General features: G+C 47.2%; 2 protein-coding genes across 2 annotated transcripts; both read right to left on the reverse strand.

The window, feature by feature from the left end:
* Positions 1 to 191: 191 nt before the first annotated feature.
* Positions 192 to 8,014, reverse strand: CENATAC (centrosomal AT-AC splicing factor). The gene is made up of 11 exons (XM_035138881.2): positions 7,813 to 8,014; positions 7,079 to 7,245; positions 4,956 to 5,054; positions 4,291 to 4,357; positions 4,132 to 4,194; positions 3,438 to 3,502; positions 3,139 to 3,283; positions 2,341 to 2,371; positions 1,645 to 1,728; positions 1,379 to 1,511; positions 192 to 393 (listed from the first exon to the last, which is right to left on the reverse strand). Exons 1-11 carry the CDS (start codon positions 7,999 to 8,001, stop codon positions 327 to 329), a joined length of 1,110 nt encoding a protein of 369 aa, XP_034994772.2. The 5' UTR covers positions 8,002 to 8,014; the 3' UTR covers positions 192 to 326.
* A 1,513-nt stretch (positions 8,015 to 9,527) lies between these two features.
* Positions 9,528 to 11,768, reverse strand: FOXR1 (forkhead box R1). Its single transcript, XM_060268590.1, has 4 exons — positions 11,740 to 11,768; positions 11,188 to 11,469; positions 10,197 to 10,429; positions 9,528 to 9,960 (listed from the first exon to the last, which is right to left on the reverse strand). Exons 1-4 carry the CDS (start codon positions 11,766 to 11,768, stop codon positions 9,842 to 9,844), a joined length of 663 nt encoding a protein of 220 aa, XP_060124573.1. The 3' UTR covers positions 9,528 to 9,841.
* Between the last annotated feature and the right edge of the window lie 2,145 nt (positions 11,769 to 13,913).

Consider the following 13,913-nt stretch of genomic DNA (forward strand, 5'->3'; position numbering starts at 1 on the left):
GAAATGGTTAGCCCTTTGGTGTAAATGTGGAATGTTGCACAAAGTGAGCTAGTGCCTTTTAATTTTTAAAAATATATAGGAGAAAATTAAGCCCTTAGAACGGCCAGGGATAATACGGTAATATGTTCCCAACTTTTACAATAACTGCCTTAGAGGGGGCTCTCTGTTTAAGATAGATGAGTTGAGATGAGTGAAATTTTAAAACACATTTTATATTTTAATGATACTTTACTACAGAACAACCACATGATACTTGCTGACATTCAAAAATAAAAGTCTTCTCAGGCTGCACAACCTTCTGTAACTGAATCAGGCCTTTCTTCCCTTCAGTCAGTTTTTTGCCGTTTCCTTTTAGGGCCAGGATGTTTATGTGCTTCAGATTTGAACTGATGTCTAGAAAAAGTATGGTTAATAAAAGAAGCTTAAAAGAATGAAACAGCCACCACATCAGTTGCAGAGCCACCCTGTTCATTCCCTTACAAATGAGTGTATTGCCAATTATCCTTTTAATTTGGGGGGGGGGCAGGGGGGAGAATAAACTCCCATACCATATATTTTTCAAAGTGTTAAATCAAATTCACCAAAGGCCTGGATAAGCAGGTGTGTGTTGACCTGGCCTTGAAAGACAAAGTAGAGGCAATTAACATTTGCAAGGGGGGGGGGTTAATAGGATGCAGGAAAGGCTATCTGTTCAGCAAGAAGTCGTCTACCCTGATCTTAGGGCAGGTGATAAAGAGACATGTACACCATCAGGGACTTAATTGTATCAAAATTGGGCCCAGTAACATTGGTAGCCTGTGCAGATCTTGCAGAATAGGTGTTGCTGCATAGATCCAGAAAAAAAAAACAAGCTAAATTTTCTGGACCATTATTCAAAGGTAGTTCTATGGAAACAGATTATAGTAATCCACACTCCAGGTTTTCTGAGCATACAGCACTGGGCAGGCTATATTTAGAAACATCCATTGTAATAAAAGGCACTTATTGCCATTTTGTCAATTAATGAAAGTGAAGGGAACACAGGTCAGTTTAAAAAAAGAAAAGAAATTATATACCAGGACTGATAACTTCAGTAATGAGTACTCTACTTAAAGATACAGTAAAACAAAAATTTCTGTGGCCAACCAGAAAGCGTTAGTTTTACAAAGCCAGTGTATGTTCAAAATGCTGGAGTGGAAGACTCAACTAATATGTGCTTAACGTTTGGGAACAAGTGCCTGGTAGGATTCAACCATAGATCCACCACATCTGGTTTTCTTTGTAAGAGCCAAGGTGCTAGAGAACCAGCTACAGAGCCTACCCTGTAAAAGCTGCTGTATTGTCCACCATTAAATACAGATACATTATAAAGGAAGCAAATGTGTGCCCAGAGGCTTACCTGGACTGCCACCTCCTGCCTTGGTTCCAAACCCGCCCAAAGGAGGGGAGCCACCCTTCTCCTGTCTGAGAGGTGTGATCGAAGTTGGCACCCACACGATTAGGTGGGAGCTTCTTCAGCTTCTGTTTCTCCTCTTTAAAGAAAGGAGGGTGGGGAAGAAATCGTTTTCAAGCCTCAATTGGAGTCCTAGTCTCACTTTGATTTCCATCAAGTGAGCTGGTGTCATAGTAAGTCCTGACTACAGGGCCAAATTTCTGCATACTCACTTTCCTTGAGAAATTCTTCGTACGAAGGTCCAATCTGTGCTGTGCTTTCCCCTTCCTCCTCCATCAGCCAAGGGGGTTTGGCCCCTAAAGTATGGAAGGATGACAAGTTAGAGCAGCCCCATTCTTCTTACCTCTGTGTCAAATGGCAGCCTCCCCATCTCCGGGGCCATTATCTTTCCAGATAATGCAATAAGGTCTCTAATATTTTTTACCTTTCTGAACAAGGAATGAAACCTCCGTGGCAGGGCACATACTTTACATGGAAAAGGTACAAGGTGCAAACACTGGTGTCTACAGGTAGGGCTGGGAAAGATTCTGGAACCTCAGAGAGCCACTGTTAGTCACAATTGGGCTACATCAGGCATAGGCAACCTTGGCTCTCCAGATGTTTTGAACTACAACTCCCATGATCCCTAGCTAACAGGGCCAGTGGTCAGGGATCATGGGAGTTGTAGTTCCAAAACATCTGGAGAGCCAAGGTTGCCTATGCCTGGGCTAGATGGACAAGTAGTCTGTGTAAGGCATCTTCCTATGTTTCTGTTAATGTGCCTATTAAGAATCTGAGTGTGTGGGCATTCTCTAGTTGCAACCACAGTTAGGATCTTTCTCATCTAAGACCAGTTTATTAAACCTCATCATAAGACAGGTCAAAACCATGTTTCAGAAAATGGAGCAATCAAATCTTTGCTAGCATACCTGTGTAAATGTTGCCATGCTCTGCTGGTTCCTGTGTTCAAAAAAGCAAAGGAAAAACCAAGGTAGAAATTATTTAGAGAGAGGTAGTATGTAAAGAGGCAAGAGTTGCATTTAATTATACAGTGCAGCTTTTAAAGGTAATGTAATTCCCAATTCCAATTCCCCATGTTCACAAATTTATTAAATTTGTATACCACCCTACATCCATAGATCTCGGTGGTTCACAACATAAAAATACAAGATAAAAACACAAAATGCAAGATAAAAACAATAAAAACAAACCAATAAACCCCTCTCCCACAAAGACATTTAAAAGGGAATAGGATAATAATCAGCCAAAGGTCTGACTGAAGAACATTTTCAACTGTTGCCTAATGGTGTATAATGAAGGTGCCAGCCGAATCTCATATCAAGTTGGGAATGCGGCATATCCTATTATGTGCAATAAAGGTAAGGGACCACCAGACTGTTTGCTGGTCTGCCACTGGTGTAGGAGCTCTGCCACTCAAGTCAGAAGCCATTCATGGCAGTATAAGGCACATGGAGTGGATTTTTTTTTTATTCAAGAGATTTATATTCTGCTTTCTAAAGAAAATCTTTAACCAGTTAAGACTACAATAATTTTAAAAAACTATCTCAGTATTACCCAACCATTTAACACAATAAAATCCGTACCTCCATGAGAATAAAGCATAATCATACCCTAGTTAGCTATATTCATCCAGAACCCCAAACTAAAAGGCTTTCGAGGACAAATGGGTCATTGTGAAGAGATGAAGTGGGCTCCCATCTACCTACCTGATGGCCAATAAAAGTTAAAGACTGTCCTGCTTCCTGCCACTCTGACATGGTTCTATCTGCAGATCCAGGGTGTCCTTCAAGAAATGTCACGTTTCTGCTTGGCCCAGGCTGCTCTTGTTCTTCCGTGGCAAAAGCAGAGTCACTACAACACAGGAGAAGTTCTCAAGTAAAGCAGAAAGTATATGGGCACATTTTGGTACCCAGGGACTGAAAAGGCCATATTACAAAGGGCAGAAAGAGGTAATTAAGGCCACTAAAGCAAACACCACTGATAACCATGACTAAACAACTCTTACCTTGGGCTTCCTGTAAAAGCACTGGCGGTGGCAGCTCCATTGCACAGCTCTGTCTCTGCCTGTTGCTGAGTTTGATTCAGGAAAAAACACTTGTTTCAAGAGACAATAGTAAAGTCTGCTCTGTAGGACAACCTTGGAATGAAATCACTAGTAAGGTGGAAGGAATCCAACCAATGCCCATCAAGAGATAATGGCCAAAGACATGCTCTTGCATTGGAGGGAAATGGGGGTCTGCAAATAAGCTTTGGCCACAGATGCCCTCTACCCAACACTTAAGGTGTGGACATATCAAGGAAAGGAAGGTAATTAGATGGGATATTTTAATGCTTTATTGTCAATAGAGCAAACAGTGGCCGGTAAAGGACTTTGCATTTTCAGGAGAGAAAAAAGGCACAGAAAGGGCATTCAAGAGGTGGGGGTGCCCCAGACCACAAACAACAGCTGTAAACTTTCAGCCAGGCATTTCTACACTGTAGCCTGGAAGTGCTAGCAAAGGGGGTTAGGAAAGGAAGGCCATACAAATGAAATCTAAACTGGACATGAGAGATGAGATGTGCTGCTGGGGACATTCACCACCTTCCCTAGTGGTTGAAAGAGAAATCACATGTTTCAACTAGAGAGAAAGGCAAGGGGCACAGAAACAGTTGTGAACATAATGGTGGATACTGCCCATGTGCATCCTGGGCACACAAACCTCTAAGGCAGCCTGCACTACTTCTTGCCGTCTCTGCTCCACCTCTCTGATGCGAGCAGCCACCTGGAATTGGGGTAGGCAGAAGACACAATGAGAACCTGAAGCAGAGGAGAAACCCAAATTCCTACCACAGAAACGCAAACACATTATTGTCCTCACCTCTTGAATGAGCTCATCTTCTTTTTCCTCATAAGCATCCAGAGCTTTGGAGAGTGATGCCTTGAAGCTGAAACAGAATCAAAAATTATATCAGCTTGTGGAGCAACAACGTGAACCAAGGCAGTGGCCTTTTGCTGCCTCTACCACAGAAGACAGGTGGTGCAATAAGAAAATCTAAAATGGTTTTACAGAAAAATTATTCCAGCCTGAATGAGTGATTACTTTGGGAGCCCCAGCAGTGTAGGAGGAACAGTATCAAAGCCCTGAAACAACCAGGTATGGGCAACACCTAACCCTGTCCCACCATCAGGCCCTCTAATAAATTAATCTTTCTCCTTTGGCCAAGGGACTACATTTCCTCTTGGGGATAACTGTGGCCATATGCTGGCAGCATGGTGGAGATACCTGACCAGAAACTAATCAGCAGAGAGATAGAGATGATTTCTGCCAGCGATATGGACTTAGTATTTGGGGAAGGCTTTTGAAATTAGGCCAAGGGTGTCTCTATGGCTGCAGATTGCCCACTAATGATCGTCCCCACGTGGAACAAGATGGATGAATGGTCTGACTTGGCATAAAGCAGCTTCCTTCTGCGCCAAAGAGGTGGAATAGCTAATCTAGCAAACAAAATGCCACATAAACTAACTGGCAAAGCGTCTACTCACAGCTCATAATCCTCAGAGGAAACCAAGAAGCGTGACTTCAGGCTAGGGTCTGCTTTGTTCTCCCACCAGAATGTATAGACTGCTTTCTTATGTTCAACGCTTGAAAAGGAACAAAAGACCAAAACATCTTAAGAATGAGAAAGGCACAAACTTTTAACAGGACTGCCCAGGCTACAGTTCTTATCCATTTGTCCAGGTGGCAGTGTTAATCCCTGTGGCTCTCCAGATGTTGCTGGATTCTAACTTCCACCATCCCTGACCATTGTCTGTGCTGGCTGGGGTGGAAAGGAATTCAACAATACCTGGAGGGCCAGGAGAATGAGTGGCTTTATGGCATACATCTCCCATTTAAGATAATCTCTGCTCAAATGTAGGTGTCTATGATGAAACTTACATAGATGGCACTGGACCTCTGTTTAACTACAGTGAGGGGGGGAAATATTTGATCCCCTGCTAAATTTGCCCGTTTGCCCTCTGATGAAGAAATGACCAGTCCATAATGTTAATGGTAGGTTTGTTGTAGCTGTGAGAGACAGAATAACAACAGGAAAAACCCCAGAAACCTAGAAGACAAAAGTCCAGTACTGTATATCTGAAGGAGCGTCTCCACCCGCATCGTTCCACCCGGACATTGAGGTCCAGCACCAAGGGCCTTCTGGTGGTTCCCTCGCTGCGAGAAGCCAAGTTACATGGAACCAGGCAGAGGGCCTTCTCAGTAGTGGCACCTGCCCTGTGGAACGTCCTCCCACCAGATGTCAAAGAGAACAGCAACTACCAGACTTTTAGAAGACATCTGAAGGCAGCCCTGTTTAGGGAAGCTTTTAATGTTTGATGGTTTACTGTATTTTAACACTTTGTTGGAAGCCCAGCCAGATGGGCAGGGTATAAATAATAAATTGTTGTTGTTGTTGTTGTTGTTGTTGTTGTTACTGTCCTTATTTAGAGGCTGTGATAAAATCTCCCATATAAGAATTTGTTAAATCATATTTTAGTAGCAGTACAAATGGAATTATTATTAAATTGGAAGAATGGAAGAATGCTGGTGATAATATGGTTTTTAGCCTTGACGGATAATCTCACACATCATAACAGTGATGTATGGAGAAACTCAAAAGGAAATCTTTGATACTGATTGGCTTATATTTATTTCATTTATTTATTCTCACGCATAGGAGTCTTGACCCTCTGTAACTCATAATGTTTATTAGTTAGGTTACCTGACTTGAAAGGATGATGTCATTTTGGGCTTGTATCTGTAATAATGAAACTATTTTGTACCTGTTGACCAATATCATTTGTTTGTTTGCATTGATTGTTCTGTGTTTAGATTAAAATTATTATTATTATATATGGAGGGGCACAGACTCCTCACCTCTAATATAAACTATGTAACCCCTGAAGGATAATCTCAGAGGAAAACAACAAGCAATTCTGCATGCTGTGAAAGATGCCTGTATCAGAAGCCAAGGGCAGGCATGGACACTCACAAAAAGGGATTCATTACAAGCATGGAAAAATCAAATTTGATCCCACTCAAAGTCATATCCACATTTAGAACTATGCCAGTTTTTGACTCACTCCCAGGAGCCTAATTAGCAAGGAAGAGGTGAGCAGAGGAGTTGTTTGGGGTATGTGTATGACAACTATGAAAAATATGCTCCACTGTTTCATTAATTGGAAGAAAACTGGAATATACTTGCAAAAAGTATAAACAAGGTGACTCTGAAAACAGCCAGTTTTGCTTTGACTGCTGAAAACTGCCACCAACTTACTACCATAGCTGCCAAGTTATCCCTTTTTTAAAGGGATTTTCCATTATGCTGAATAGGCTTCCTCGCGAGAAAAGGGAAAACTTGGCAGCTATGCCTTACTACAACTCCCATGTTTCAGACTGCAAACTGGGTTACTGATACAATCCAGTACGTATATAATTGATTGGCTATGAAAATTACTTGTGCACCTTCCGCCTTCAAAAATAACTTTGTTACGACTAGTAGGTAAAGCAAATAAAAGCAAAATGTAAATAAGAAAGCCAAACAAAGCTATTCGTATTCCAGACCCACACACCTCATGCTCCAAGAAATAGGTGGCCTGCATGAGTGGAGACTCTTCTCCAAGCTTACCTGGCCATGTGCTGGAGAAGGCCGCCATGCAGCACGGCCAAGGACCCCTGGCTCAGGTGCAACTTCACCTCCTGCCTGCAGCAAACGCACCAGAATTGCCGCTCATGCTCCCCAGGGTCAAAAGGCACCACCGAGGCCCGCTTGAGCATCTTCCGCGCTGCGGCCACCTGAGCAAAATGTAAAAGAGAAGGAAAAGTGAGAAGAAGAAAAAACAACTTGTGTGAAGGATAGCAACTTGCATGAAGGATAGCTCAATTAGACGAGCATAAGCCTCTGAATCTCAGGATCGTGGGTTCAAGCCCCATGTTGGGCAAAACCATTCCTGCATTGCAGGGGGTTGGACATGGGTGTAGCCAGGATTTTTGTTGGGGGGGGGCAGGCAAAGTTTTTGAACTTTTGTTAGATCAGCCAAAGCTGGGGGGCGGGGGGCAGAACCTCAATTAATTTAGTACTTTCAATCACTGTTGTGCCCCCCTGGGGTTGGACTAGATGACCCTGCTGTTCCCTTCCAGCTCTATGACCCCGTGAATTCTCTCTGGAGAGCAGCTGGCGCCCTTTCGGACCGGCTGCAGAACCAGCACCCCACCCGCCCACTCCTTGCTGCTCCTTGGACAGGCCACCCGCAGCCGGGCAGGCAGAAATGCGAAGGGTGCAGCCTTGCACGAAACTCTGCCCGGCTACCTTCGGGCACTTCACCCGACCCCCCGCGCCCATCCCTGGAGCTCCGGCCGTACTTTCTCCTTCAGGCGGGCGAGCACCCCGCGAAGCCGCCTCTGGTGCCCCGTGCTGTAGAGGTGGCTGCGCCGACCGGCGAAAGCGCTGCACCGGCAGAGCGGGCAGCGGAACAGCGTCGTCGCCATGGGAACGGCGCCAGGCCCCTCGCCCCGATCGCCATCGCCGCCGCCGCTGCCCCCGTCCTCCATTTTGCAAATCCCGGAAGCGGGCGGCCAAGGAGGCGGGTCTCGCGGCGAGGGCGACCCCTGGCGGCCATCCCCAGAACTGCAGGATTACGTCATTCCCACCCACGCACGGCAATCTGCTGCCGCGCGCTTCGCCCCCGCCGGCGAGGAAAAGGCATCGCGCAGCACGTTGCGGGATCCAGAGCCCCGGGAAGGTGCGCGCTGCTCCTTGGCTTTGCTCAGACGTAAGGAGCATCCAGCACGTGCTCAGAGTCAGAGGCCCTCCTCTCGTTTCTGCTCCACGTCCTGAACCCCGCGCGAGCTGAAGGAGGCAAATTCAGGACTCGGAGCAGGGTTCCTGCATTGCAGCGGGTTGGATTAGATCAGGCATCCCCAAACTGCGGCTAAGAGGAACAGTGGTCAGGGATGAATTGTAGTCCAAAACATCTGGTGGGTCGAAGTTTGGGGATGCCTGGACTAGATCACCCTTGGGTCCCTTCCAACTCTATACAATTCTGAGATTCCGATTACAGCTGCGGGAGGCACATCCCCCTGCCATCTCGTTGCTTAGCAAGCCCCCTTCTTGGCCGGAATGAAGGAGACAGCCCTGGCTTGTCCTGAGAACAGGTGTTTTATATCTTAAATCTGTTTTGAAGCCATTTATTCCGGTTTAATCTGGTGGAATAGTGATTGCGCCAACTTTTTTATTTTTAAAATTACTTTGCACTTGCAGATAGTTCACAATTATCGTCCACACAATTATTAGAGCAGTCTTGCAGCTGTAGCTGTGCCGGAGATACATCAGGTGTGCAGAATAACCTGTCACTTTACACATTTTTCTGAAGAGAATAGAGGAAGTTGGAGTACTGTATGGGGTACTATATGGGGTCCATGAAGTAGCCTAGTGGGCTTGGCCTGACATTTTAGGATGATTGGGGTGGACTGTGAAGATGGATGTAGCAACTGTGCAATAAAACAGGGTGAAGGGCACCAGGGAAAGAAAGGAGCCTTTCAGTAACAGGTACGGTCCACCACTCAGGCCCACATTTCTGACATGCTTATTCACTGCAGCTGTCAGATCTGTTTATGGGTTTTGTTTTGCATACTTGGTCACCCTGCCTTGGATAAATCAGTGCAGATGCCCCTGCCTGAAGCCAGGCATTGAATTCCTCTCACCACTGTTTTCCTGTCACCGCAGTGAGCTACCTGCAATTCTAAACAGTCAGGGAAGTTGTCTGCTGCTCACCCATCGGGCTTCTCCCCCACCCCAAGACAGGTGACGCCTAAGCTGCCGTTGAGGTGGGAGGGCAAACAGAAGCTATTTTCTATAGAGGCAGGGGTGCCAACTTGAATAAAATACTGCAGGGCAGGTAAGTCGCACCCCACATAATCAATTACATGACACAGTACCCACACACCATTTGAATGGCAATGCCCATCAACTGGGAAGGGAGCTCAAATATTTTATTGATGGGGGAAGGGACCTCGGCCCCTTTAAGTTGGCTCCTATGCAAAGAGAACACACACACACAATGACCATTTTGTGCACATTTTAACTGTTTATTACCATGCTTTTTTATCCACATTTTCAGTAACAAATAAATATATAAATAAGTTCAAACACTCAGCTTTATGCATTCTCTTTCACAGTGCCTTTCAACAAACTATTCCCATCACAAAACACGGCACCACCTCTGCTGCAAGGGGAAAACACTGTACAGGTGTTTTGGTTTATTTTTGGAGGGGATCTACTCTCATAGGAAGCTGCCCCTCCATCTGCAAATTTGGGGTTTCTTCCACCCCAGATAATATCTTCAGAAGGAAGCAAGCCACAAGCCTGGCTCTCTTAGCACAGCTGTTCCTTTCAACAAGCAACAGTGCCTTTTATAGATACTGGAGGATGCACACTTGGCTGCAGTGGGGTTTCCTCCATGCCATCCAGGTTTAGTGAGGATCCGAGGCCAAAGAGAGACCTCATCAGTTCTGGGGAAAGAGGGAAGCAAATACAAACTGTCAGGGCTGGTGGCCCCATCAGTTGATCAAGGTGACTTCCATGCTCGGGAAGCCAACAGAGAGAAGTTAGGTTTGCTAAAAGTGGAACTGCTTGCCAGATCCCTCCTCTATTTCAAGCTGTTCAGGTTCCCATCTCCTTCCTCTGGTACCTTCCCTCCTGGCCATGCTCACCCCCCTCTCCGGTTGCACACCATCTTCCTGCCCACCTGGCCTGTCCATGCTCTGACGCATCAGCCTCACCAAGTCCTCTGGCAGCTCTTGCGTTTCCGCCCGAAACTTGCGCCATCCCTCTGTGGTCAACTTCCACATGCGGGACTTGCGTTTCCCATCAAGGCACACGAAGGCGGCTGTCTTCTCAAAGCTGCTGCTGAAGCACAGGTTGTGCCGGATGGTGTTTTTCCAGCCTTCTGGAGCTGTGCGGAAGAAGGGGAAGTGCTTCCTGGCAGGGAGGGAGGTCAGCAGAGTGGCTAGAGCAGGGCAGGTGGCCCCATGGAGGCAGCAGGTAAACCACCAATAGCACTGCAGTGTAACATTCTTTTCTGTCCCCAGGGATGCTTGTACCCCATGGACTGTGTAGGGAGGGCCCCGGGGGAAGGAGGAAATTACAGACTGCTTTCTAGCACCCAGTTAAGGTAAAGGTAAAAGGACCCCTGACCATTAGGTCCAGTCGTGACCGACTCTGGGGTTGCGGCGCTCATCTCGCATTATTGGCCAAGGGAGCCGGCGTACAGCTTCCGGGTCATGTGGCCAGCATGACAAAGCCGCTTCTGGCGAACCAGAGCAGCACACGGAAACGCCGTTTACCTTCCCGCTGTAGCGGTCCCTATTTATCTACTTGCATTTCGACGTGCTTTCAAACTGCTAGGTTGGCAGGAACTGGGACCGAGCAACAGGAGCTCACCCTGTCGCAGGGATTCGAACCGCCGACCTTCTGATCGGCAAGCTCTAGGCTCTGCGGTTTAACCCACAGCGCCACCTGCGTCCCATAGCACCCAGTTATGCTGCCCACAATCATAGGAGACTCCGGCCAGAACATGCAGCTTTCAACATCAACTTGAGAGCAGCATCAAAGCCAAGCCAAGCCAGGAGAGGAAGGCAAAGTCAGAAGTCCCCTCTTTAGTCACTGAGCTTCATCTTCATCCATCATCTGCCTCTCCTGGCCCCCACCTGCCCACCCCACTGCTCATGGGCAGGTACCTTATGAACTGGTAGATATCTTGCACTGTCAGGCTGCTGCTCACGCTGCTGCTCAGGGCAAGGCTGATGAGGATGCAGTAATTAAGAGGTGGGCGGGGCCAGTCCCCCAGGGTCCTCTTCAGCTTCCTGGCATGGGATCGGAGGACCTTTGCTTTCCAGGGTGCCCAGGTAGACCGACGGGTGCCCCTCGACTTCTGAGAAAGCTGGGAGGCATCATCTTCCTGGGGGACCTGGAACCGTAAGATTGTGGGAAGGAAGCAGGGACCCTTGGTAACATTTCTCCTTTATTTACAGGCCAGCAGATTGAGCTGTGGCCAGAGAAAAAATTGCCCCACACGTGACAGTTACCAGCCCCGTATGGGTAGCCTGGCTCTCCAAACAAGGGTTTACCAAACTCGAGTCACCAGCTGTTTTTTGAGTACAATTCCCACTATCCCTGACCACTGGTACTGCTAGCTAGGAATGATGGGAGTTGTAGTCCAAAAGCAACTGGAGACCCAAGTTTGGGAAACCCTGCAGAAAGGAGGACTGGCCCTGACCACCCATTCCTACCTTCCTTGGAAGCTTTTAATATTTTGCATTGTTTCCTAGCAATGTTTTGATACCAAAGTGAAAGGTGGGATTCAAACATTTTAATTAATTAAAAACAGAACTGACACATAGGCTGGTGGCTCCCATTAAAATCAGGAGAGCCAGCCCAGATTAGAGCCAAGCTATAGTTCATGCCAAAACAGTCCAGAAGGTAATCTTTCCGCCACTGAATTGATGGCCTTGTCTCCACAGACCTCTCTAGCGGCTGGACAAGATGAAGGCAGTGGTGCCACCACGGAGGCATGCCCAGGGATGCTGCAGGCCAGGTTTGGGTTCACCCACATCCATGGGTGGGGCTGTGGGTCAGACTCTGCAGGGAGAGAAAGCAAAGGGCTTCAGCTGGATTGCTGCGCTGCATGCAATCCCACACTCCACAACAAACCTAGGAACATCAGAAGTAGCCTTACAGCCAAGTCAGACCACTGATCCATCTAGCTCAGCACTGCCAAAACCACCAGCAATAACTCCCCAGGATTTAAGGCAAGAGTCTCCTTTCCCAGCCCTGTCTTGGAGAGGCCAAAGGGGACAGGACCTGGGGTTCTCTGAGCGCAAATCAAGTGCTCCACTACGGAGCTGCTACGGTGTCCTTTGTCCTTTAAGCCTCTCCCTGCCACTCACAGCTGGAGTGGTGGACATCCCAATCCGCTAGTTGCTGGAGAAGGCAATTCTCAGTGGAAGGTCGATTCTTCCGCCCCTCAACAGAAGCTCGGCGGCCTCTTGCTTACCCGGGGCAGGAGGGTGCAGGACCCGTGTCATTCTGCGCATTGTCAGCTGTTCCAAGCGCCTTATCATCAGGCCACGAGCGCTCCTGGTGTCCTCGGGAGCTAAGGGGCAGAAGGGCACACATTAAGCGGGCCAGCTGTACACACACGCAGACACACGCTTCCTCACATGTAGCCGAGTTTCTTCTGCAAACTCCCGATGGTGTCGCTGCCCGAGGGGGCGGGCGCTCGCGAGAACCTGGCCTCAAAAAGATGCTGGTGTAGGGCTGGGAGAGGGCTCTTCGTTTGACCCACTCACTCCTGCCCTACAACCCCAGAGCCCTGCTGCGGAGGCTCCCCCAAAACTTTCAGGTGGGCCGAGGAACTCCAGGAAACTCCCGCCGGTGTGGCAGGTGGTCGCAAGCATGGGCGTATCCAGGATCAAAACTAGGGGGGGGGGCAAGCCATGGTTCAGGAGGCTGGCTGCTCCACATTGGCACCCAGGGCCGTCTTAGCATATCCGACGATCCCTCCAGCGTCTGCCCTTTCCCAGAGTTGTTGACCTTTTTTAAGGGGGGGGGACCCCAAGGTTGTTGACCTTTTTTATGAAAGGTTCCCCAGAGTTGCTGACCTTTTTTAAGGGAGCTGACACCACCACGCTTACACTCTTAAATCTCAGGGTTGTGGTTCCAAGCCCCATGTTGGGCAAAGGATTCCTGCATTGGAGGGGGTTGGACTAGATGACCCTGGTGGTTCCCTTCCAACTCTGTGAATGGTTCTGTTATTCTGTTGTATCTGAAGGCCTGTTCACAGGGAAGATGCAGCAAACTTGTTTTGTGAGAGATGCTTGTGGTGTGATTCCTGCACTGGAGGGGGTTGGTCTAGAGGACCCTTGGGGGTCCCTTCCAACCATCCAGTTCTGTGATACTATGATTAAAATACTCAGCAAAGGTGTGCAGAATAGAGACAGATACATATTATTTCCATCTGAAAAGTTGGTATTGAGGGTTGTCTTCATGCATACAAAGAACAAGGAAAGGCAAATGTGAAGAATAACCAACAGAAACAAAACCATGGTGTGTGCATTTTTATAACAAAATAAATCTACATTAGAGTTGTTGTTTTAGTTGCAGGATACATTTCCCCCCTTTTTTGTGGTTTTGAGTGATCTATATCCATACCTTTGAATTGATAAACATGTCTTAAGTTTGCTTCAGAAAATTAAGAATTCACAGCTCCCCAAACCCATTTGAGAAATTTCTTGATACTGATGTTTATGTAGTCACGAGGTGCAGTTTAGATATATTCTGGGGGAGGGGGATTTGTTATCCAATTTCTTTATCTTCTTACTTCAGTTTCCCAGGGCTTTGTTTATTTATTCTTAAACAATTCAAAAACAACAACCCTTTTTTGCTGTACAAATTTGATGAAAAG

The sequence above is a fragment of the Zootoca vivipara genome, chromosome 15 (assembly GCF_963506605.1).
Source record: "Zootoca vivipara chromosome 15, rZooViv1.1, whole genome shotgun sequence".
In the NCBI taxonomy this organism is placed as follows: domain Eukaryota; kingdom Metazoa; phylum Chordata; class Lepidosauria; order Squamata; family Lacertidae; genus Zootoca; species Zootoca vivipara.